Source organism: Mauremys reevesii, linkage group 2 (genome assembly GCF_016161935.1).
Source record: "Mauremys reevesii isolate NIE-2019 linkage group 2, ASM1616193v1, whole genome shotgun sequence".
Lineage (NCBI taxonomy): Eukaryota > Metazoa > Chordata > Testudines > Geoemydidae > Mauremys > Mauremys reevesii.
Window position 1 is genome coordinate 20,008,782 of NC_052624.1, and position 25,434 is coordinate 20,034,215.

At 45.9% G+C, this 25,434-nt stretch overlaps 1 protein-coding gene across 1 annotated transcript; it reads right to left on the bottom strand.

Annotated features, from left to right (window-relative positions):
* Positions 1-18,178: 18,178 nt before the first annotated feature.
* On the bottom strand, positions 18,179-24,221 carry MNX1 (motor neuron and pancreas homeobox 1). The gene is made up of 4 exons (XM_039521754.1): positions 23,499-24,221; positions 20,367-20,527; positions 19,423-19,721; positions 18,179-18,752 (listed from the first exon to the last, which is right to left on the bottom strand). The coding sequence occupies exons 1-4, from the start codon at positions 24,088-24,090 to the stop codon at positions 18,737-18,739; spliced, it is 1,068 nt and encodes a 355-aa protein (XP_039377688.1). The 5' UTR covers positions 24,091-24,221; the 3' UTR covers positions 18,179-18,736.
* Between the last annotated feature and the right edge of the window lie 1,213 nt (positions 24,222-25,434).

The window sequence follows — 25,434 nt, forward strand, 5'->3', positions numbered from 1 at the left end:
TGAACACTTTTCACAAAGTGATCACTCTGTATCTGACCTCTCAGTCCTTCTTGTCAAAGGAAACCTGCACAAACCCTTCAAAAGATGAGCTTGGGAGCTTAAATTCATAAATTTGCTAGACACTAAAAATTATGATCGTAATAAAGACACTGGATTTATGGTTTATTACAACAATCTGTAACCCACTAACTCTCCTTTTTTGTCCTATCACTGCAAAGGTGTTAACTGGCCACTTCACCTTGACTGATCTCTCACAATATGTATTAATTATTGATGATAAAAACAATCTGTTCCATCTTGTGGTTAGCTATGACACTGAAAAGAGCTCTGTGTAGCTCAAAAGCTTGTCTCTTTCACCAACAGAAGTTGGTCCAATAAAAGTATTACCTGACCCACCTTGTCTCATTTATATTAGATAAAACCATAGTTTCATGATTGTTTTTGCCACCTGTAGTAGATTTCTTCATTGTTTGTGCCAAAAAACAAAGATTATTCTGATACCATTAGGCTGCATCGATGGCTTAGTGATCTAAACATATCTTTGAAGTACTCTCCTTGGAACCATAGGTTCATGCCCCCAGATGCTATAGCAATGCATATGCAATAAATCCCAGTGGGGTGAACCTAACCCATCTTCCTACAGGTGTAAACAAAGAATGTGTTATGACATTTATATTGTTGATTAATTATTCTGAATACCAATAGTGCCTGGTGCTATAAAGACAGTCCCTGTCCCCAAGGAGCCTAATGTCTAAACACACCAACGTACCATTTCAAGTACAAAGAGGGTGGTGGTGTTTGAAGGAGCACGCTCTGCTCTATGGATGTTAAAGATCCCATAGGTCTTTTTTGGAAGGACTGGCCCTACTCATAAAAAATGCACTTTTCTCCAGCTCTCCTGGAAATACTGACCTAGTTGTCTCTTTGATGCTTGATAAAGTGCTTTGGGATCCATGACACAATATTTTAGTTACTGCTTAGTCACTCTGATTTCTGTGTTTTGATATCAGTGTGTAAAGCTCCCTCAGATTTGCCTCTGTCCAAAGAATTTGTTTCTAGCTAAGAGCCCAGCATAAATGTGTTTCATTGCAATTGGTTCCCAGTAAAGTCTCAATTCACTGGACAGTAGAAATGGTTGAAAACAAGAAAATGGTGAATTTTTTTTTTTATTGTTTGTCAGTCTTGTTGAAAAATAAAATAAAATTTTGGAAGAAATTCTCCCCAGCTCAACTGAACAGTAGATGCCACCCAGAATAGCCATTGGGGCCATTACTGAGGTTATTATTGCCTTCGTTTGGGAAGGGCAAAATGCATGGAGCAGTGCACAAAGAAAATCAAAGAAACAATCAACTTAAAATTCTCAGCTCTGACTGAAAATATTGTAGCTAGTATTGTGACAGGTAACACCCACAATCACTCAGAGAGAAAGAAATGTTTTTGCTGTCTTCAGTTTACTTTAGGCTATTGGCAGTACTTTATATACTGTATAATCAGTCCATTTCCTCTTGTTTGTGTGGGTCTTTCATGTAACAACAGGTGGGGGGGGGGGTTAAACAGGAGGATGTGACTGAAGCCACAAAATTGGCAGGGAAACTTTGAGCAACTGAAGTATCTCAACCTACTTTTTTACAAAGCAACAAAGAGTCCTGTGGCACCTTATAGACTAACAGACGTATTGGAGCATGAGCTTTCGTGGGTGAAAACCCACTTTGTCAGACTAACATGGCTACCCCTCTGATACTTGACTACTTTTTTACTTGATTTCAAGCTGCGGGCATCCTTTAACACAGCCACACTGTCAAATGCTGGGATGCAGATAGTTCCCTTGGGAGTGACAGTGCCAAACCTCAAATCCCCATTCCTGCAGCTGGAGTTACACTGACATAAAACTCGTGTAACTGTAGAGAGATTCAGGCTGCTGTGAAATGCATGGAACCGAGCTAAGTACAGAAGCATTCAATTTAGGCCACAGCAATTGCCTATTAATTTATTTGCTCTTGTGGTGGGTGGAGAGGAAAATGTTAACATAGTTGTGGTTTAATATGTAATGAATCTATACATGTAAACACACATTATTCCAACTGGAGTTTGCCTTGTTCTTAAAGAAAATTTAAATGTTCCCCTTTAAAATAATCAAAATGTGACAGGCTGTTACTTCCTTGTCCAGTTGCTCCATTTGTAGTCAAAAGTGAATATCCTCATTACCAGTGGAAATGCTGCCTAGCATTTTATGGTTCTGAATACATTAACTTTCTGCAGCTGCCAAAGCCACAATTGCTACTGCAATTAAGGGTGCTGGCTTTAACCTTACAGTTTAAAGTTACAATCTGTTTTTATTTTATTTTTTATAACAGAGACTTTTCTTTCCTGAACTATCATTTATCATACAGAACTGCTGTTTGCGCCTCTTGACATACAGCACAGCTACTGCTTCTGTTTCCAGCAAGAATCAGTTTTGCATACAAATTTTGGACTTTTGTCAAAAAAACATGCTGATGCAGCATATTATAAGAATCTTTTGAAAATATGAATTTGCAGGGGAAGTTGCTGAAATATGGTGCTGTTCTGCATCAGAGAGCAACAAAAGTTGCCTTCAGCATTTGACCAAACACACTGAACTGGTGAAAGAAATCAACTGAAATTTGAAAGTTCTAGGATATAGGTATATTATCTTAAATTCTGTGTGTTGTGTGCAGTTTAAACGATGGTTTTGCATGGTCCCAAAGGCAAGACTGCTATGACCTGCTGGCGGTGAGTACCTTTGGGGATGCCTCATTTGCATCTCCAGGCATGTACACATGAATTTACCTGCTGCCAATTCTGTGTTGTGGTATTGTCCCAAGTATAGAATGAAATTTTGAAAAGGAAAACACTGAACAATAACTTGAACGCCTTTTTCTTCCCAGTAAAGCTTACTGTGCCAAGGCACCTCGTCTTCTTAACAGGGTTGTCTGTGGTATTACTGCAGAAAGAAAGTGGTTTTCTCCAAAACTGGACACCAGCAGGAGTCTGCTATGGAAGTTATACATCCTTCAGCACTTTCCTTCCATTTTGTGCATCACAGAATACAGCTTCACTCATTTTTAAATATTACAATATTTAACACCTGCTGGCTTTTCTTCATCTCTAGTTTCAGTTTTTACTTTGACATGTTTCCTGTTCATTTGAATGAAACAAAATTGCTTTTTTATAAAATGGCCAAAATCCTTTCTGAGGGGCTAGGGTTTTATTATTCCATGAATATAATATGATTTTCAGACTAATGGAAAATACAGTATATTAGAAAACCATACCGCCATTATAATTCTGGCTCTTACACCTGAAAAACTAATGGAAAATCCTGTGAGATTTGCTTTAGATTGAGTCGAACCATAGGGGTGATGTTTCATTGTTAGATATATTGCAGAATATTTCAGTCTTCAACCTAGGTAGTATAATCCACACAGATCTATTATCACCATTTCAGCTCCCCCCCCTTTTTTTTTTTTAAGTAGACAATGAGGTTTTAAACCCTTTCCTGGTTTTTGTATCAAAATTAACAGAGCAACAGAGTCTGTTTTCCAGCTTTAGCTGGAGTGTTGACTGATAAATCATCCGCAAATCCCTTTGGCAGGTTTTAACACTATACCTGAATGGCCTAAGTTTCTGCAGGCTTTTCAGCTTTCTGTTTTTCCATTGTCCTGTGCAAGAGGGATGATAGCCGATATCAGTTCTGTTCTGAAATCACAATCACAAGCCTGGCTGTCGTATCTGCTTTTGGCATAGGTGTGCAACTCAATATGCACTTAAAACACATCTGGCATGGTTTGATTTGTATTGTTCTTCATAACTTCATATGTTAAAGGTTACTGCCTGGGAGGAAAAGTAGGCCAAATACTTTTCTTTTGTGACAGGGCTTTCAAGCTAAATAAATATACAACTGACAACTGTTGTTCTAACATTTTATTGCACACAATCCAGTATAGCTTAGTATGGCTGACTACATCCCTTGTGTATATGAAACAAGATGGGATCTTTTGATGGTGGGGATGACTAGAGTCTAGTCTCTGTTTTAATGAGATAATCTGACCTTTATGGTAAGTTTTCCAAAGGTTGGGTCTAGATTGATCTATATCTTTTTTTGGGGGGGGGGGTGTTGCATTGGCCTGATATCGGGAAATTGTAGATGGAAGTATCTGACTTTTACCATATGTCACTTTTTGTGATTTCATCTCCTGAAGGAAATTTCTCTCTCCCTCCAATAAAGCTTAGCTTACCTCAAGGCCTAGAGGCATACAAATCACAGCTGCCCCTATAAAACAGCTGTTCTGTACCAAAACCTGTTGCAGGCTGCATTCTTACTTTAAAAAGAAGTGAATTACAGTAGCCTTCCACCGATGGATTCATGCACACATCAGGGTCTGATATCACTTGGCTTCCTTAAGCTCCTTTTAAGTTATAGAAAGAAATGTAACAACCACCCAATGGCAAGGAGTTTAAGAACGGGTAGTTGACAGCAAATCCTATTATGCACTTTAAATATATTTATTAGGACATTTGTCTTTGGATTGTCAAACTCCTAAACTTATTTAAATCTGTTTCAAAGGCTTCAAATTAGGTAAACTGAAACCTGTAAACGTAAGTAAATAAATACTAAAAACTTGTATAAGATCCTAAATCATGCTTGAAACAAAAGGGTGGTAGGTGTTAAAAATCACAAATAAATGCCTTTGATGAACAGGTTCTTTAAAATTATTTCCTCTTTTACCTAAATACCTGAACCTGAGTTCAGGCTTCTTTGCTGCTTCGACAAGAGATTGAGATCCCTGGAGTTTAGCCAGAGACTGGATCCTGCTGTCAATGGCAAGGTTCCACCTGGCCTTGTCTCCAAAGGGGAATTCTGTCTCTCCATCCATGTATGAAATACACAGTGAAGGAAGCTGTCAGTCCATTTAGAAAAAGGAGTAATATTAAAAAGGTCAAATATTTAATCAAATTACACACACAAAAAGGTTAAAAGCAGCCTCCTTCCCCTGCACCTGTGGCAGCGCCTATCATAATTAGAGTCTGGGCACAATGCTCAGGGACAGCAGGCTGGAGGAAGCTTCTTGTCCCCGCCCCCTTCACCATTGTGCCATCCTGAAATTGTGAAGTGAGAGTGGAGCTTTTCAGGATGCAAGTGTGGATCATTAACCAAGCGGGAACCAATCACTGGCCCAGACCCTTGCGACTAGGCAAATGGAGATCTTGCTAATTTGAATGGCCTGCAAAAAGGGGGAGGGGAGCACAACATTGTTCATGACAATTTTATTGAAAATTTCATCCCATTTTTCACCCAAGAAAAATTTCAAAATATGAAATGAGACAAAATTTTTATGATTGATTTTTTTCCCAAAAAAGTTACGTACAACTTTTTGACAGGTTCTGAAAATGACTCTCTGCATCCCTCACCCACCTCTGGATACTCCATCACTGACATTTTTAGAGATTTAAAAAAATAGATGTTATAAACTCATAATAACACCAACATTTTGCTGGTTATCTTCACCTATTGCTATGCCATATTTTAATGCACCTGTTCTGGAGGACAGGGCTGTACAAGAAACTGTGGCCTAGGTACTTTGTTGTTCTGCTGCATCAAGTGCTGTGTGTGAAAATACATCGCAGCCATTCTACCAAAAAATACAGAGCTGTGACGTGAACATATTGAACCGTTGCAGAGTCAATGGCGGTAGGGAGGTTTAGCTGGATGGAACAGTGCATTTGGCTAATGTACATGGAGCCAGAGAAGTTAAGACATTTGCCCAAAGTCATACAGCACAAGGAAGAGCACACAGATCTCCCACGTCCCAGTCTACTGCCTTAATCACAAGATCACATTTCCTCCTGCTTCAGAATGTTACACTATTTTTGGATTAATTTTTAATGTGTAGTTCAGTTCACCTATTTTATTTTAGTTTCGTTTCTCTCTTTCTCAAGGTGAATGGTTTGTCTTCATGAAGCTGCGTGAGCAGCTGTGATGGGTCATTTGGTTTTGGTTTTAGGTGCTATCTGGGGTAGTTTGAGTGCAGCAGCCAGGTAGCAAAGATAGGAAGCAGGAGACTGAGTAAAAAGCAATCATGAATTCCAAGCATTGCCTACAATGATAAAAGCTTTTGAGTGGAGCTCCAGGGAGCTGTTCACCAAAGATTCAGACTGGTGACCTGCTCCCCCGAGGCCTGCTTGGAAAAGCTTGCAAATTCATTGCCACTCACTCGGTAAGCTGAACGTGACAAGCAGGCTTGAAAGCTGCCACTATTTATGAATTTGGTTCAATTGTTTTATCTGAGGTTTGAAACCAGCAAGAAAGGAGCTACAGCAACACTGGGTGAAATCCTGACCCCACTGGAATCAATGGGAGTTGTGTCGCTGACTTGAGTGGGGCCAGGATTTCACCTCTTGTGAGCCATCAACAAAACTGGTACATTTACCTGCTTATATATTTCCTTTGAAAATTATCCCCAGGCCTGCATGTTAAAGGGCTCTTTTTAAGAACACAAAGGCCTGATTTGCAAACCCTTATTTACACCCAGTGATACCTTGGGCTCAGATCCACAAAGACACTTAAGCACTTAAACTCTAGAGTTAGCCACCCCCAAAACCCTGCTTGGCTGCCCTCTAACCCTGGAGGTGTCTAACCTCACTTAGGATATGTCTACAACACTCCACAGCTTGGTCTATAGGGGTGTTAAGACCAGCCTACCCCACAGTGCTGCACTATAACCCACCCCCACATGGATACTGTGTACGCAAACGAAAAAGGTTCCTAGTTCACATTAGTGTAGTTCTGTTGAAGAGAAAGAACTACATTAATGTGAACTAGGAACCTTTTAGTTTGTGCCTGCAGTGTCCACAGGGGGGAGTTACAATGCAACACTTTGGGGCACGCTGTTATTTACACCCCTGTAGTCCAAACTGCGGTGCAGTGTAGACATGTTCTTAGTGTCTAAGTTTTTGTAATAAAAGTTCCCCGGGGCTTCCATGTTTCTGCCTCAGAGCATGTGCACTACTGCTTCACTCTAGGAATCCAGGTGCTTATCTCCCCCTAAGCCCCAGAGCAATCCACAAATTGGGGAAAGGTAGGTTTTCCTCTGCCTATCTCACCCATGGATCCCAATTGGGTAGGGGTACTCAGAGACCACCAGATGGGATCCTAGTCAAAATCTGGCTGGAAGAGTGAAAGATGGTGGTGCCAGAGCCCAGCTTACAACTTTTAGCCTAGTGGTTAGCACTCCCCAGAGATGTGGGAAACCCAGGTTCAATTCCCCTCTCTGTCTGAGGGGTGAGAAAGGATTTGAACAAGGGTCCCCCACCACTCAGGAGAATGCTCTAGCCATTGAGCTATGAGATATCGTGACATGGGTCTCCCTCAGTGTCTCCTGTTGAAGCTCCTCCACTTTGGAGAAATACTTGTCATTGGTCCAGAGAAAGAGAGCAAGGGAGAGAATGATTCTACAGTCCAGGGGTTAGGGCACTGTAGTGAGGTGGAGTGGTCTCCCATTAGCCAGCGGGGGAAGAACCATTAGCCAGAGGGGGAAGAATCATTCCCTGAACCCAGGTGAGTGGAGCCAGGCCGTGCTCACCCCTCCCATCAGAAGTTAAGAGGCAGGACAGGAAGTATAAAGGGCAGGTCCTGGAGCTCAGCTGGACTGCAGTCACCGGAGAAGATAGACTCCTTCTGCTCACTCCTGAGGCTGGAGACTGAAGGGGGACCCTGCCAAGCTGAGACAAATACAGTACAGCACTGTGTTAAGTGTAAACTATTAAAAATATAAAGGGAAAGTTTAAAAAAGGATTTGACAGGGTAAGGAAACTGTTTCTGTGCTTGTTTCATTTAAATTAAGATGGTTAAAAGCAGCATTTTTCTTCTGTATAGTAAAGTTTCAAAGCTGTATTAAGTCAATGTTCAGTTGTAAACTTTTGAAAGAACAACCATAATGTTTTGTTCAAAGTTACGAACAACCTCCATTCCTGAGATGTTTGTAACTGAGGTTCTGTAATTATTCATACACACTATCATGTATAGGAGTTAGTCCTGGAAGATATTTAGACTTTTCCTACTTAATTATTGTTATTACATATTTTTATTATGACTGGGTTCCTACTATGCTAGGTGCTGAACAAACACACACAAGAGAAAATTACTCCCCCAAAGGATTTACTGGAATTTTTCTTTCCCTATATTTACTCATTTCACTTTATAAATCTATATCCATTCATATTAAGTCTTTCTAAATGCACTTTATTTCCCCCACCAGAGATGGAGCTGATTGCAACAGATCAAGCTGGCAAAAGCAAATGGGACAAATGCCCACTTTTGTCAACAAAGTGGGGTGCAGAGCAACGTGCAGGAGGCGAGCGGAGATGCCAGCCCCAAGCAGAGGGGAGACTGGGCTGAAGGGCAGAGAGGAAGAGTTCCAGTGCGTGGGGGTCCGGCGTGGTTCAAGCGACCAGCGACAACCTTGAGTGGGGGGCCAGCAACCAATATGTAGTGACAGTCTCAAGCTGTTGTGGGGAGCCGTGGCAGGGTTTGAGTGACCAGTGACAGCCTCGAGCAGAGGCCCAGTAGGGTTTGAGTAACCAGTGACAATCTGGGGGGAGGGGTGCCTCAAGCAAGCAGCTGGAGCCAGCCCCCCGGGGGGGCCCTCGGGCAAGTGGCTGGGGCCAGCCCCACTGGGTGGCCCATTTTCCCTTTGGGAAATACAATCACCCTACTCAGACCTGATAGAAAAGGCAGATCAGGAGTTACAATAAAGGTAAGTTGAAAATGGACCTAAGTCCAAGATTTCATTGCTGGATGCCTCATTAGCTGGGTTTTGGGGGTGGGGAATTAAATTGATATTTTCCCTTCCACAGAATGCTCTAGCATTTCTTGGTTTATGCCAAAGCGGTTGGAGAATTACATGTGACTTCTAATATCAGTGATGCCACAGAAAGATGCATTCTGGGCAGTGGTTAAAGAAATTACATTGAAACAGGAAAGGTAGGTCTCCCTCCATTAGCCAGAGGGGGGGGGGGAGCTCTGAAGGAAGGCTGCTTACCCCAAGCCAGGCAGGGAAAGGGGAGATTTCCCTCTGCTTTTAGCAGAGAAGGGGGAGCTGCTGCACTCCACTCTACACCCCTGCACTTTAACCCCTGGTTCTGGGACATCTTTACCAAAACATAGAAATTCATGGAGAAAAAGAGATTTTAATATTGAAAAGATTTGTTATGTCTTTGCTCAGTTCCCCACACAGCCCTGTTAGTAAAGGATGTTCGGTCACAGCACACGTTCCTTGGGTTTACATTTAGCTTTACAGCTCACCTATAATAATTAGATAGGACCCTTTTCAGTCCTTTCATACTATGGGGGTCTATTATTGCTGTGCTAGAGAAGAGTCCATCAGCTTTTCCAAGACAATTTCTCATCACTCTGCTGTAAAAATTCATTCCAACCCAAAGCTTGATTTATACATTCTTAGCCCACAAGTTAATTGCAGCATTTTTAGTCCGTTCAGCAATTCTAAAGTTAGGAGACTGGGAAAATAACTTTTAGGTGCTTTTTCAATTGTTCAATTGCTAACCAGCTTTGTTTTCTAAAGCAGATGATATAAACTGCTGGTCTATAATATAGAAATGGCCTTGTCACAATCTGTGCTCCCCCCTTCCAGCTTTCTCTAGCTGATCCTCTTCTAAGTAAACCCCTCATCCCCCCCCCCTCCAAAATATCATGGAACTAACGTGCCATTTGCTGCCATCACATGGTTTACTCTGCTTGTGTGTTCTACCCCTTCTCCCACCGTGTGGGTCTGTCTTGACTATTTACATTGTAAGCTCTTTGGAGCAGGGACAGTCTGCCATGCTGTTTGTACAGCACCTGGCACAATGGGGCCCTGTTCTTGGCTGGGCCTTAGGCACTACTGTAATAATGATAATAATAGTAAGAGACAGTCCTTGCCCTAAAGAACTTACAGGCTAAATAGATAAAACAGATGAAGGGAGTATTATTATCACCATTTTATAGATGGGGGAACAGAGAGTTTAAGTAACTTTCCCAAGAACACACAGGAAGTGTGTGGGAAAGACAGCACTTTAAGCACAAAAGTCATCCTTCCTCTCTAATCATCAGTGTGTCAACGATCTGTTATGGACCTTGATTTCAAACCTCCACCACATTAAGCAGTGTCTGAATATGGACTTTAAAGATGGATACAGGTGAAAATACGCATTTTTCCAATTGCCAAAATATGTATCTACCTTGTTACACTACACATTATTCAGTTCTAGCTATTTTCAACTCTATATACTAAATATTATTAACACCACTTTGTACTTATATTGCCTTCATCTGAGGCTCTCAAAGCACTAGACATCAGACATGCCAAACCTGTGGAAAAAAACGCAAAACGCAGAAATTGGGATTGTTGTTGACCTAAATGGCTTGTGAGTTGCTTGTTGGCTAGTTTTTTGGCTTGTAGCTTGTTTGGCTTGTAGCTTGTTGCTTCTTGTTATTGGCTCCCGGAAAGCACGGGCAAGGGGAGGAGAGAGTCAGGGGTGCACAGTGGGCCCACCACAGTCCCAGACTGCACACAAGGGGGATCTAGTCACATAGAGTGTTGGGGTTCTTAGGGATTGGCTTGTTTTGAAATTGGATTTGCTTGATTTTTGGCTTATTGTGAAAGTCGGGGTGCTTATTTATCACCTGAAAGTTGGCAACTGTGCTAGACATAGGTGAACAAGTATTATCTCCACTGTGCAGAAGTGGAAACCAAGACAGAGACAGGTTAAATGACTTGCTCAAACTCTCATAGTAACTGTGTACAAGCAGCAGGATTAAAAGCAATCATGTGCTAGTGGGGATTCTTGTCCCCGGAATGTCAGGTTGAAATTCTGCCACCAAACTGAAGAGACGGTTGGACTGAGCTGATAGCCCTCTTAGGCCAGGGCTGCCTAAACCATCCCTGCCGGAGATGACTTATCCCTGGGATTCACACACACACTTATGAAGAGCAGTATTTTTGGTCTTTGAAATGGGCCAGATTGCACCAAATGGCAGCTGTTTTCAAAATAGTTTTGTGCAGGACGATACCCCTGCACAATTTACAATACCTTCCCCCACCCTTTTAAAGGACACACATGGAATGCTGGGATCCACAATCAGTATATTTATCTATGTGATCATCTACAAATCCCTGACTGGTTTAGAACACTGAGCTTCAGGGTTAAAGGAGACTGAAACAGGATGGGAACAGGGCTGGCTCCAGGATTTTCTGCCGACCCAAGCGACAAAAAAAGGTGATCGGCGGCAGCTCAATCGCACCGCTCAACTCTTCAGCGGCAGTTCAGCAGCGGGTCCTTCACTCCCTCTCTTCCTCTTCGGTGGCACTTCGGCAGCAGCTCAAAAAGGAAGAGAGGGACTGAGGGACCCGCTGCCGAATTCCCACCGAAGACCTGGATGTGCTGCCCCAAAAGCGGATGGAGTGCCGCCTCTTTGTATTGGCTGCCCCAAGCACCTGCTTCCTTCGCTGGTGCCTGGAGCTGGCCCTGGATAGGAAGCTCTCCCTACACCAGCCAAGGAACAGGAGGATGGTGGGGAAAAGACTGCTACAGCCAAGCCAAGGAGAGAAGGTTAGTGATGGTGGACAACCTTATGTAATTACTCATTAACAGTTATAAAATAGCACCTACCTGCTATATCGCTACCTGCTTTAAAAATAAACAAAATGAGACTAAAACCACAAGACTCATTTCACATAAGCCTTCGAATAACTATCAAATGGCTACATTTCTGTACTGTCAGCTGTGGCTGGAACTAAGGCAATGACCTAGAGGAGAAGGGTTCCATCCATATCCCCTTGCCAAGCACCTGAACAATCCAGCCACCCTAAAAGAGACAATATTGTGACTGAAGGCTGAAACTTTATCCTTTGCACTAGTTCTTGTGCCCATGACACAATACTGTTGGAATTCCAAAAGTGGTCCAAAGAGATACCATATGTGCAGCAACAGCTATGCACAACTGAGGAATTAAAAATGGATTTGTTTCCATTTTTACTTTGGTTTTCCTTTGAGTTTTAATAAAACATGTAACATCTTTAATTTCATAATAGCTACTGTGAACGTTGGGTGATGGCACTGCAAGCATCATCTTTGCAGAGTTAGCTCATCATGCAGTCATAGAAATCAGAGTTGGGAAGGACCTATTCTGTCATCCAGTCAAGTGTCTTTTAGTTTTAACATACCAGGACTCCCTGGTGGCCCATTCCCATCTACGAGGGATCTACTTCACCTCTCCCATTTTGCAATATGGAAAGGGCAGGGTGACTGTGACCCACTGAGTGTCACACCAACCCCTACACTGAGAACCTATGATCTAATCCATAGCCCCTCCATGTAGTAAGGCCCCAATCCTGCAACTGATTTAAAGGAAGTGGTTCTTCAATGGAATCCACTTGGGTGCAAGAGCCTGCACAAATCCAAATGCAGAAATGGAGCCTATGTTGTGATCCCTTAAGCTTAAAGGGAAAGGGTTATAAAAGAAAAAGATTAAATATATTCAAGTGCCTTTTTGAGAACTAGGTGAAAACAAGAGATAGAAACTGTTACAGTCTTGGCTGAGTATAAAAATTGAAACTTTAGTAATAATCCATATTCCTTTAATTGATAAAGTACTTTGTTCATGTAGGTTTCATGGTAGGATGGTGTGTATATATATATATATATATATATATATATGATTTTCCACTGGAAGACTTTTAGCACGGTTACCTAGAACATATGGATCCTATTTTCACTTTTTTGTTATAGCACTTAATTTGTATGAAATTGCTGGTTAATGACATCCATGCCTAAACAGTGTTGTTTCAAATAAAATTTCCATGAAAGGTCTTTGTTCATACTCACGGCCTCTCAGGTACAGCAATGGACATTTTAAGACTCGTGTTGCCTAGCCTGTCTTAGATGGTGACTGATCGAATAACGAAATTAAAACCAGAGAGGGGTAGGACTAGAGGCCGCGTGTGTCTGCACCTCTCGGGCCCTGCCTGCACGGCGGGACTGTAGCTCTAGCAAGAGGGTGGGCCTGAATCACAAGCCCAGTGGGGAACCTGCAGGCTTTGGGGAAGTGTGAACTTCCCAGCTGGCCCTGCACCGCCAACCCGAGACCCTGGAGCCAAACTTCCCGGCACTCTGCAGCGACTCAGGGCTGGAGCCCGCCCGGGCCTAGGGCTAGACTCCAGCTCAGTTGCAATGTCAAAATAACACCCCGAGGAGGGCCAGGCAAAGGAAGCGCAGCGGCGGATGTGCCCTATGGCCTGGCCTGGCTTCCCCGGGGGCCGTCCCAGGAGGTCACGCCGGCCCGGGGGGCGGCTGCGGGGATAAGGCGCCGCGGGCAGAGCCTTTGTTCCTGCCCAGCTGGGTAAACCAGCCGCGGCCTGCAGCCCCCGCCACTAACTCACCCCGCACCTCGGGGCAAGCGCCGGGTCTCCACCTACCGGGGCAGGCAGCGCTGCACAGTCCCCGCCTGCGTGAGCCGCTCGGAGCCAGCGCTCCCCCGTGTGCACCCGCCGCGGGACGGGGAGTCACTGCCAAGGCCCCGGCGGGCGCTGTCCTGCGCCGTACACAAAGCCGGAGCGCGGAGCGCAGCAGCAGGGGGCAGCGGCCCGCGCCAGCCGGGCGGACACCTCGGGCTCGCGGAGATGAGCATCGGGCCAAGCGGCCGATCGCTTTCCTCATTTGGGGCCACCGCTGCTTTGCTAGGCACCGATGGCTCCTGTTGGGCGGCCGCTTAGTCCAGCGGGACAGTTTCAGGCGAGGCGAGCGGAGCGTGGCGCATTTGTTAATTGATTCACACCACACATGGGGATAAGGATTGTTACTCTGAAGCCAGGCCGGGGAAATCTTTACTAAAAGCCATTTCTCGCCTGTTGGGAGCAACACGTTCTCTGAACCCCTTCCAAATGATAATGCAAATTCACACACCCACTAAAACCTTTAGATACATATTTTAGGTAGATTTAACCACAAACCTCCCGCCCCCTTCCAGTGTTGGAAACACCTGGAAAGCTGTAAAATGATTTACGAAGTGAAAGTGTTAAATGAGGCCACCAGCTGTAAGTCTGACAGAGCTTTATGGGTTTTATTAGGTGCCCTATTATGGAAAATAAACTTTAATCCGTCCATAAAAACAGAATCTGAAAAACATATTTGCCCTTGTAGTCTGGAACACTGAAGGTATTCTTGTGAGACGCTGGAGCTTTAAAGAGATTAGTTTTATTGAGAAAGACACAATACACCGGTAGGACTTTGATACATAGTCCATGAATAGCTGCCTGTAGCCTGCTAGGCTATTTTTTATACTCTTGAAACACATTTGGACACACACCTCTTAGGCAAACAGTAAATTTCTGCCTCAATCAGGTTTATTTTCCTGTTTAATTATCACGTATTTAACTATAAATTAACTTCCTGGGGATGAAAACTTTCATATGCTAAACTCACATCTCATCGGTTGTTCATTCTTTGGAATTATTCTGGTATGTATCTTTTGGAAAAGTTTGTATTTGTTTGTAATATAAACACAAAGACAAATTCTACTGCTAATTTATGCCTTGGACAACCCTCATAGTCTTCCTGAGGTGTAAAATTAGAATTGGCCATATACCGGATTTATGGACTGGGTGTGTGCCTGTGTGTATATATACACGCACACACAAATATTGATACAGTGAGTATATAAAATTAAGAAATGTATTCCTAAATCCAGTGTGTCTATAAATTCTGTAAATCCTACTGCCTGGAGCATAGAGAATGGTATAAAATACATGTGGAAACTGAAGTCATATTCTATATGCTGGAACCCATTAAAATACTTCCATATTTGTATGTAAGGAGGTTGTGCATTGAACAGATTTCTACTTTATTAAGCTATATATATGGCAGAGTGTAATACTTATTTAATATCCCTCCAATGCAGCGAGGGTGCCGGCGTGCCAAAGTAGTACATAAACGATATGCTTTATAGATTACATTTCGACTTAGCAACACCTGAAGAGCTCAGTGACCTAAAACTGTTTTTCTTATCATCATTAGTAGCAACCTCATCCATGCATCAGACTGTATTTCACACGCCTTGTATGGCCACATCTTTAGAGAAGTAATTTATATGGGCCATATTGTTTTCATTTGAAAGGTTAACACAGGTTTGTAAAAAATCACTTTAAAAAAAGGTGTGCGGGAGTGGGGACACTCCATATTTTATAGGCTATTATTCTTCCGTGCAACCGGGGATATACTTGAGAGCAATAATTTTGAGACCGAATTTACATATTCAGATACAGTTGAAAACTCTGTCAGGGTGAGAGTCTCTGGGTAAGAAGCAAAAAATAGCAAGCTCGCCGAGATGTCATCATGTTTGCTGCGCAGTTCTGCAACCTCAGAATGGAGGGACTGCGCACCTTAGCAGCACCAGCTGATAGGATGAACGCTGCTCCGGATTCCCAGACGACCTGTTTTGTCTTTCCCATTCCTGGGGGGAGGGGGAGGCACGCAAAGAACAAAGACCTGGGGAGCCAATCCTCCTTGCCTTAGTGAAATCACGGGGCTTGATTCCGAGCGGTGTAAACCGGGAGTAACTACGTTAAAATCAATGGAGTTACACCAGTGTAAACGAGACCACAGTCGGAGTCCTATGGAGAGAAAAGCAAGCAGGATTCATAACGCTACTTTTACTCTACTCTGATCCTGGGTAAGCAAAACTCCCCCAGACGTATTTTCTTCTTCGGTCCCCTAATGTAAAAATTCGGAGTTACTCCGGACCGGATGTAAAGCAGGGTGACGGAGAGCAGGATTTGGCCTAGCGGGAAATGTAGAATCTAGTCTACGGTAAAGTACCTTCCTGTGCTCCTCTGGTCTCTACCCCTGGCGCTCAGGTGCTAGTATCTTTTTTTCCATCTCTGAGCGGCCCGGGAGGGATGGTATTAGACTAAAAAGAGAGCAGAGACGCACAGTAATTCATTAGTGGGAATGAATTGTTAGCTGTGGCCCCCAGTTAGGATGAGCCAGTGATTATATTTAAATTTGCTATAATTGATTTGGGGAAGAGCCGCGGTGACAAGAGCGAATTGATCATTAAATTTATTAGAGAGAGAACATCCGCCGCTATTAAGGAGCTTGAATGACAACAGTTCTGCTGACTCCACCAGAAATCTGCCCGGAGGCTCCCAAATGCAGCAATATTATTACAGCAGGGCTATACGTGGGCAGCTTAACTAGCGAATAACGTTCTGCCTTTTTCATTATTCAATAGTTAAAGACAATGGAGCGGGAATGGGTTTCATCCTGCGATCTCTTGAAAGGGCTGTCTCCGTAGGTCATTTCATTCCCTTTGCTTGCGGGGGCTAACAACAACTTTCCATGAATTAGTGCAATGCCTGTAAATGAGCACTGCTTTCTAATTTCCTGCCTGCGCCATGGCTTTCAGACGGTTGGTTTTTAATTTTTCCCACTTGAACACTAATAACCCAATTGCTTCCTTTTCCCTGAGGGCAGTTCACAATAGAAGGGGTACTTGAATCCTGCTCGGACTTGTAGCTAGCATTCCCACACGTTGGGGTTGTACAGCACGTGGCAATACACCAGGAAAGGAGAGTCATTCAGGCAAGGAAGTGGCGCTGTGTGCCGTGTATGGGATGGAGCAAATAAGATGAGAGCCAGGATTTGAGTTAGATGTTTGCATTTAAAATAGTGAAGAGAGGGAAGGGTAAGATAAAGCAAAATGGCTCCATAGCAAAATGATAGACAGATGTTGATCAAAGGACTGTTGTTCTCCATCTCACCCTATATTCAATATCGATCATTTTAAAGTCTGTTTAAACAGCCTTATTTCCGCGATAGAAACAGTGCTTATAATGCAGGGGGGTGTTAACTAGCCAGCATAAATAGTGTTTCCATTGAAGCAATGAAGAGCTCGCCTCTTTAGTCCATTCGCATAAATGATGCATGTCCCAGAGGGAATAAGTTTTAAACGCGACCATGAAAACAGCATGTTTCGTTCACCGCGTTTGACAGCCCTGTCTGTGTTCCCGTTTTTAAAATATGCAATAGCTGCGTTGAGCAGTAGGTGCATAAATCCCCCGGTTTAGGGGAGCAAGGATCCAGCTGCGGATTTGCTCCGGAGGGTGCATGTCTCCTGCTAAGCACACTTGGCCGAAAAGCTACCCCGCATATGCAGATCGTTGCTCGGTCCTCTCTGTCCCCAGCTAGGATTCCTTCCTCCATGTGTAGGGCACATGCTTGCAGCTTGCTGATTGATGAGCCACATTGCAGAGGTTTATTAATCCACAGCCACTGCAGCTCTCCTGTGAAATGTTTCCGCAGTTTGACTCTCTTCTAATGTTTGCTCGGCTGTACATTTGCACAGATCCGAGAGAGCTATTACTAGCTGGCCTTAGGGCCAGGCCAAATCGGCTGAATTGCATGGCAGAGAGGAATCCAAATCAAAAGGGAAGAGTATTTAGCAACAAGCAATCAGAAACAGAGTTGGATTCACAATGTAGCTAGGGAGAGATCAGAAAGCCACTCTATTTAAAACACAGCAGCAGTCGCCTTGCATGAATCCGTATCCTCTTATTTTCTGCTTAATAAAAACCAAATTGGAGCAGTTTCTGATTGCAGCTAAATCCAGTATTCCACTCCACATTTTAATGGAGTTATTCCAGATTTACACCGAGATCTGAATCTGGCCCAACAGGCAAAAACGAGGAAGAAAATAGATTTTTTTTCCAATATAAATTGTCCTCAAATGTACTGTTAGGTGTAATATAAGGAAACCACTCGATGTTCTGGGAACTGCTGACCTAGTAGAACAGGCATACAGAAATAAACTTTAGATTATTTAGATCGAATTAAATTAAGTTTGGAAAACAAAACAATCTGGCAAAAAACTCTTTCACAGGAAATTATACAACGCCTAGTCGATTTATTTAACTATACATCCAGGGTCCTTCCTCCAGCCCCTATCAGGTAGTGTATGGATTCAGAGACATTTCCTTCCAATTTTTCCCCATGAAATGTACATATTTACGTGTATAATGAAGTGACAAATGATATGATTTCGGGCGCGGTATAAACTCCAGACCCTGGTAGCCAATCCTATTCCTTTACAAAAAATTGTACATAAGGCTCAAGTACAAAATGTTTATTTTACATACCATCATGGACGATGGAGAAGCTGGATAATAATTTAGCATGCATAAGTAGAGGTACCCCTTTTTATAAATACAATATACAAAAATAAAGACAGTACAGTCTTGAGATTTCCAGCAGTTTTAACGTTCATGACAAACAGTTTTCCAGATATATAATAAGCACAAAACATTTCCAATACTCAGCAAAAGAATAGGGTTTCCATGAGTAGGATTCAAGTTTTTTAAATGTCTCTTAACACTGTGGTGAACTGTAAATCTTCTCTACCATGTGTAGGAAGAAGAATCCTTTTGTCAATGTGCCTTTAAAAAAAAAAAAGCCAAACCTTACCAAAGCTGCTCACCTCTAATATTACCTGTTTGGTCTCTCTGTTTGTTTGTTGCATGACAGCTGAAATGCTGACACCAAAGAGCAATGATGGATCTGGGCTTGTGCAGCTGAAGACGAATATTTCCCATGTAGAAATAAAAGGTACTGGTATAAGATTAGCTGTTCTTTCTCCTGTGCAGGAAGATGGCTGCATTTGGGACTCATTTCACTGACGCCAAAGGCTGCAGAGATGGAGCAAAAGCAGGTGTGTAGGGATGGGGCAGAGGAGTATGTGCTGATGGTGGCATGGGGCAGTGGGCAGATGTGTCACTAGGGACCGAGTAGGGGATGGTGGGGGCGAGGGGGGGTCGAGGAGAAGGGTGGGTGGTCGGGGGAAGGGGTTTAAGGATGGGATGGGCAGAGGTGTGTGGGGCAGGGGTGGGCAGAGGGGTTTGTCTGTCTGGAAGGTGGCTGGGTGGGGGTGGGCATCAGGGTCTGTCTGGAAGGTGGTTGGGGTGGCGGTGGGCAGGGGGGTTTCTGGAAAGTGGCTGGGTGGGGATGGGCAGCAGGGTCTGTCTGGAAGTGGCTGGGATGAGGGTGGGCAGAGGGGTTTTTCGGGAAGGTGGCGGGGTGGGGGTGGGCATCAGGGTCTGTCTGGAAGGTGGCTGGGTGGGGGTGGGCAGCAGGGTCTGTCTGGAAGGTGGCTGGGTGGGGGTGGGCAGGGGCGGTTTTCTGGAAGGTGGCTGGGTGGGGGGGGGCAGCAGGGTCTGTCTGGAAGGTGGCAGGGTGGGGGTGGGCAGAGGGGTCTGTCTGGAAGGTGGTTGGGGTGGAGGTGGGCAGGCTGGAGTATGGCTAAAAGGTCTGGGACCGGATAGCAGCAGCAGGGAGAAGGGGAGCCCCCTGCCGGCTCACTGGGGCTGGCCGGGGGGCGGCTGCCTGCTGCGGGGCTGTGTCTCCTCCTCGTCACCCTCGGAGCAGTCGGAGGAGTTGTAGGGGCAGCAGTGCCCGGCTTCCTCCTCTTCGGGGTCGCTGTCCCTGAGCTCCCGCAGCCGGCGGCCGCTGCTCTTCTCCGGGGCCGGCAGCAGCTCCGCGTCCGCCTTGTCCTCGCCGCCCAGCCCGCTCTTCTGCTTCTCGGCCTCCTGCGCCGCCTGCTCCTTGGCCTTTTTACTCCGCTTCCACTTCATGCGCCGGTTCTGGAACCAGATCTTCACCTGCGGGGCGAGAGAGGGGCTGAGGGGGGATCGCAGCCCCGGGGGGGGCGCACACCTCCGCCCTCACCCCTCCCCAGGACCCGGTGACCTGCAGCCCCCCCCCCAGCTACCCAATACCTCTCCTGTATCCAGGCCACTCCCCGGCCTGCTGCCCCCCACCAGCCTTCACCCGCCACTGGGCACCTCCCGCGGGCCGGGGGGCTGGTTAGAAGGGACCCCACCGCTCCGGGGTAAGACGGGGCTGCGAACCCCCAGTGCAGCTGGCCCTGGCTGGAAACACCCCCGCGCGGCCCTCAGCTTCCTCGGTGCGAGGGTCGCCAGGCAGAGCCCAGCGGCCCTGGGGGGACCCCGGGAGGGGGCAGGCAGAGCCCAGCGGCCCTGGGGGGAGCGGGGGGAGCCCGGGAGGGGGCAGGCAGAGCCCAGCGGCCCTGGGGGGGCGGTGGCAGGGGAGCCCGGGGAGGGGATCAGGCTTTGCGGCCATTCTGCCCAGGGGGCCGCGGGCTGGCCCCGGAGCTGCCGCCGGGACGGAGCTGGGAAGCCCCCCGGTGGCCCGGGGCGGGCTGGGGCTGAGCAGAGCGATCCCGCGTTCCTGAGCCCCTGGCCCCTTCCCCTGCGCCGGGAGGGGCCGCTGCAGCCGCCACCCACCTGGGTCTCGGTGAGCATGAGAGACGTGGCCACCTCGAAGCGCTTGGGCCTGGAGAGGTATTTGTTCAGCTTGAACTGATGCTCCAGCTCCAGCAGCTGCTGGCTGGTGAAGGCGGTGCGGGGCCGCCGGCACTTCCCCAGCAGGTTGGACTGCGCCTGGGCTGGAGACAAAAGGGCCCATCAGCACAACGCAGGCAGCAGGAGGGGAGCAGCCCGACCCCCGCTACCCTCCCGGGGCAGGCGGCTCTCACGGGCCGGAGCTGGGACTGCAGGGGCCAGGTACCTTCAGCATTAAAGGGGATCATTCTAGTGTCCCTGGCTGCGGCTACCTGCCTCCGTGGGGGGCAAGTTAGATCCAAGGGGAAAGGAGAGAACTGCTGGTCCCCTGCAAGGGAGAGAGGCAGCTGGGGGGGGGGGGGTTAGAAAAAATACATCGGTGCGAAAATCTTTTTAAAAATGGAGGGAAAGGAAGAGGAACAAGTGATTAAAAGCTCCCCGCCGCATGCCCTCTCCCCAGCGGTGACCTTTCTACATGCCACAATGAAAAACTACCCAGACGGTGACCACTTCCAATTAGCAGCTCGTCTCCTCAGGCCTGGCTTCAGACCGGTATCTATCACACCCGGCCCTGTGCCGGCGGTGCTCGGGGCCCACTCTCCTTCGGGCCCGCCCTCGGCAAATGTACTGGGGAATTTCTTTGCAGCGGAGCAGAGTGATCCGATAATAGTGCCGTCCTTGGGGGGCTGTTTGGAAAGAGCTGCTGAATCGGCCCCTCGGACCGCTCACCTGGGTTAAGGAAACCCTCCCGTCCTCAAATTGTTACTATCGAAGCATTAAAGGCACTTTAAAGTAAACATTCTCCTTCCAACAATTAGACACTTCAAGCCACGCCTGATGGCAATAGGAGATGGACGTCTCTATTTACATAATTTCACATAGATTCACCGCAGGGAAATTTATGACCCAAGAGGGACTTCTTGATTTCCCAAGAGCCTAACAAGTGCTAGACAATAAAAGGAACCCGGGATCACGGTGAAATGATATCAGTCTCTCAGGGGAACAGCAATTTGCTTCTTTTCACTTTAACGCCCCCTGCTTTAGTTAAGCAAGTCTCCCGAATTCCCAGCTTGACAATACATTAGAACTTTAATTAAAACAGACTCCAAAGTGACTTTGGGGAAATGTTCAGTGGAAGCTTGGCGGAAGCAATGATCCCCACCACCCCTCCAGCTGATTAGCTTTCTCTCCAATCAGTTCCATTTGTTTTTATTTATTTTATTTCATTATCTCAGTTGGCAAGTCTATTATATTTGCAGACAATAAGAGACAAACGTGACATGAAACATGACGTGAAATATTGTTCAGTAATCGTGTGAGGTGACTATAGGAAATACCTATTTTCAACAATATTTTCAAACTATACAATTAGATGTTATAATCTCAGCACGTTTTCTGGATTCAAAATCGGGACTGCGTCAAAATGTACTCGGTTGAAAGTTGGAAGTTAAGAGAACTGATGGCGAGATTATTCTCCTAAAATACTGCGATCACATTTAATGGACACATACCAGAGAACATCAATTTGGAAACGTGGGAGCTGAAATCCTTCTTAAACAACCAATCCAGTCTCCGTAGTTGCAGATTATATTTATGCTCTGTCTAAGAGGCAACACAATCATTTTGAATGTGTTGCGACTATAACAAGTGATTTGTGATTTCTTGGGCATTCTCTCCTCTTTGTTGTTGTTGTTTGCTTTAGAAACTTAAAAGCCTGTAAAGGAGAGGGGAGGAGGATCCTGCCTTTACTACCTCATTTGGAGCAAACCTGCTAAAATGACCAGAATAAAAAAGACAGTGTCCGGCGTACAAACAGTAACGCAGCTGAGATTTTCTCACTGCTGTGTGATTTTCCAGGCCTCCATTATCTTTCCTCTTGGCTATTTATTCACTAGTGCATTTTGTTTGAAAGGGCAAGAATTCGGACTGCTTTTCTAATTATTTTTCTTCTTGAATGTCCTAGTCTAAACAAACCTATTTAAGAGAAAACAATGGACTTTTTTGTCTGTGTGTGTGGAGTGTATGAAAAAAAAAAAAACCACCACCAAACCCGTAATTCTTTCCTGGCACGATTTAAGTAAAACTACACCTAACGTATTGTTAAGCCAGTAATTCCCACATAGAGCTAACACCTAAGAAAACGATCTTTGCCTAACACAGAGATGCAAGAAATGTCCCCATCTCCAGTGAGGCCTAGCTGCCCAGCTGCTGTTCGGACAGGTCAGTGTTTCTGTTTTTTTTAAAGCGGTTTTTTTTAAACAAACTCAAATATAAGTGATTGAATTTATTTAGCTTTCTTATTTCAATTACACCAAATAAACATTTAATTATAGCCCAGAATGCCCACAGGAACCATCTAAGGGAGGAGGGTATCAACTCTTTCCTGAAGAAGAGGTCTGTGAAATGTGCTTGGATGACAGGATCTGACTAAGCACCATTCTGGGTGAAATTGACAGAGCCCTGTAAAGTTGTACCTCCTACTCTTTATACCGTAATATTAACAAATATGAGCAGGAAGCCGCTGCCATTCAGAAGAAAAATAAACAAAACAAAAAAAATAATAATATCGTCAGTTTTCATAGATTTTCATATACACCGGTATTCGGTTTTCATTCATTATTTAGCACGATTCCCCCCCCCCCCACACGCTACAGTTTGAATTAGAACTTAGAATGGAACGAATGATTTGTCACCTTTTTGAGTCCCCAAGAAAGATCAGTCTATTATTTACTGCTAAGGTGCCGGCCATAATGAGCTGCAACGCGTTCCAACTTCCCATTGTTAATCGTTATTTCCTCCCTCCTGCTAATAATTACCAAATAGAATATATATATATATTATTACACACGCCGCCGGGTGAAGTCTTGACCGAATCCTTTCCGGCGCTAGCTGCCTGGCGTGGGATATTATCTACGAGGAAAGGCTGGGAGAATCAGTGTTTCCTTGCCGTAGGCCCCTGGCTCGGGCATTGCGGAGGGGCAGGCGAGGAAGCGGTGAGGATAGGCGCAAAGGAAAACGACAGATCATAACAAACCCAGCGCCCGCAATGCCCGGGCTTGGCCAGGAGATACTCACAGTTAAAGTCCGGCATTTTGGGGAGGATCATGCCCGCTGTGGATGCTCGTAACCACTGATCCAGCTGAAAAGTCCCGGCACTGAGTTTGATGGGGTCTGCGGCAGGGTGAGAAGGGTGAGCCCCTTGCACCTGGGAGTAGGAGTAGGACAAAGCGGGGTGCTGCCCGGCCAGAGCGGCTGCCGAATAGCTGTACATGGGGTGCCCGTAGAGGGCGGCCTGGGTGGGGATGCCCGCTCCCCCCTGGTGCAGTCCCAGGGCCATGCCCCCGGCGGAGTGATGGTGGTGGTGATGGCTGCTGGTGCTGCTGGTGCTGGTCAGGAAGCCGGGCTTGGGCAGCAGCCCGCAATGCGCGGCGAGGATCCGCGGCGGCGAAGGGCTCTCAGTCCGCAGGCAGTCCGAGGAGCCGCCGCTGTGGCGCTCGGAGGAGGACGGGGGGCTGCAGCTGCTGCTGTTACTGCTGCTGCTGTGGCCAGATGTGTTGGCGAGGGAGGTGACCAAGGCCAGCGGTGAGGTCTGTGCGGAGGCGGCGGCTGCTTTGGGAGGGTCGACTGCTAGGAGAGCATCGATCCGGAAATTTTTGGATTTTTCCATCGGATTGTTTCTAAAAAACCAACTCCCTTAGTCTATAGAATAGCAGTAAGAGCCCCCGCCCGACCCCACAGCGCCCCGCGGAGCGTCTACACCCCCCACACTCCCAGCGCTGGGGCTCGGCTCTGCCTAGACCAGAGGACCAGCCCCCCACCAAGCCAAGCGCAGCAAAATGTCTCTCGGCAGATAGTAAGCGCCCCAGCGCCAAACTCCACTCACTTGAAGGCTCAGATCCGGCTCCCATTGGCCCCGAGGCTGGAGGAAACACGATTGGTGGCCAGTAGCGGGGTTTGCCAGCCGCGATTGGCCCTGCAGCACACCTGTCAACGCTTCGGGAATGGGCCTGCCCACTTCGGTTCTGTGCCCTCCGGAGCAGGTTGAAGGGAAAGGCTTGCGCGTCTCCCGGGGAGGGGGGTGACCAACACAGAGAAAGGAAAGTGACTTGAGAAGCTTCTGTATTTACCTCCCCTCCCCCGACCCACAAAAAACCCCCCAACAATAAATTCCTCGGTTGGGCCAGGTTTTTAAAGACTGAAGATAAATCCAGCCAGGAAGAATGTGCAATAATCGCAACGCAAACATATTCTGTTTGAACATCATCAGCAATGATGCGTTAGTCGCTCCACTTTCATACTCTGCTATGAGGAGTCTTGTGCCACAGCAAATATGTCTGTGTGTGTGTGTGTGTGTGTGTTTGTTAGTGTGTGTGCGGATCGAGCATCTGGATCGGGGCACAATGTACAACTCGAAGGATTCTCTCCACTTGTGTCTGTTTAGCCCACGCTGCAGTTAACGTGATGTTACCTTAATCTGTTAAGATTTAAGTGAGATGTTCGTACAGTTCCTTTGATGGTTTAAGGAATCTATCCCCCTTAAGCGGCCTGTAGTTATTTTGTTGTGGTGAAAGGCCCGGGCATGGAAAAATAAGATGAAATATGTTCTCAGACACTTACATACTATGTATCCATAGTCTACATAACCCATCTGGGATGACACATTGGACAATATCCATCTTTAGCCGGATATGGATTTATCTGATATGTCTTTCCAGATGTGATACTATCCACACCTATATTCAGTTTGTAACCTAATGTGTCAATTTGGTGACCACAAAAGAGGACCTGGGTGAAATTTATGTCAAGTCTTTAAATAACAACAGACATCATAAACCGGCATTTGCTCCTGATCCCAGGCTTTTCATGCAGGTGTCTGACCTGTATCACCAGTGCATTTTTATTTTCACAGTGATGCAACAAAAACTCAGCTCCGCCAAGAGCCCGAAAGCACTGCCTTGCTCTGTTCTCGGTATGCTTACAACGCTGTGCATATGTGTCATTACTACACGAC

Bases quoted from the DNA above. Each gene is read 5' to 3' on its own strand.
- MNX1 (XM_039521754.1), bottom strand. From the start codon at position 24,090: ATGGAAAAATCCAAAAATTTCCGGATCGATGCTCTCCTAGCAGTCGAC. The intron at 20,528-23,498 runs GTGAGTATCTCC...TTTTGTCTCCAG, and splicing joins CAAAATGCCGGACTTTAACT to CCCAGGCGCAGTCCAACCTG. The intron at 19,722-20,366 runs GTGGGTGGCGGC...CTCGCCCCGCAG, and splicing joins TCATGCTCACCGAGACCCAG to GTGAAGATCTGGTTCCAGAA.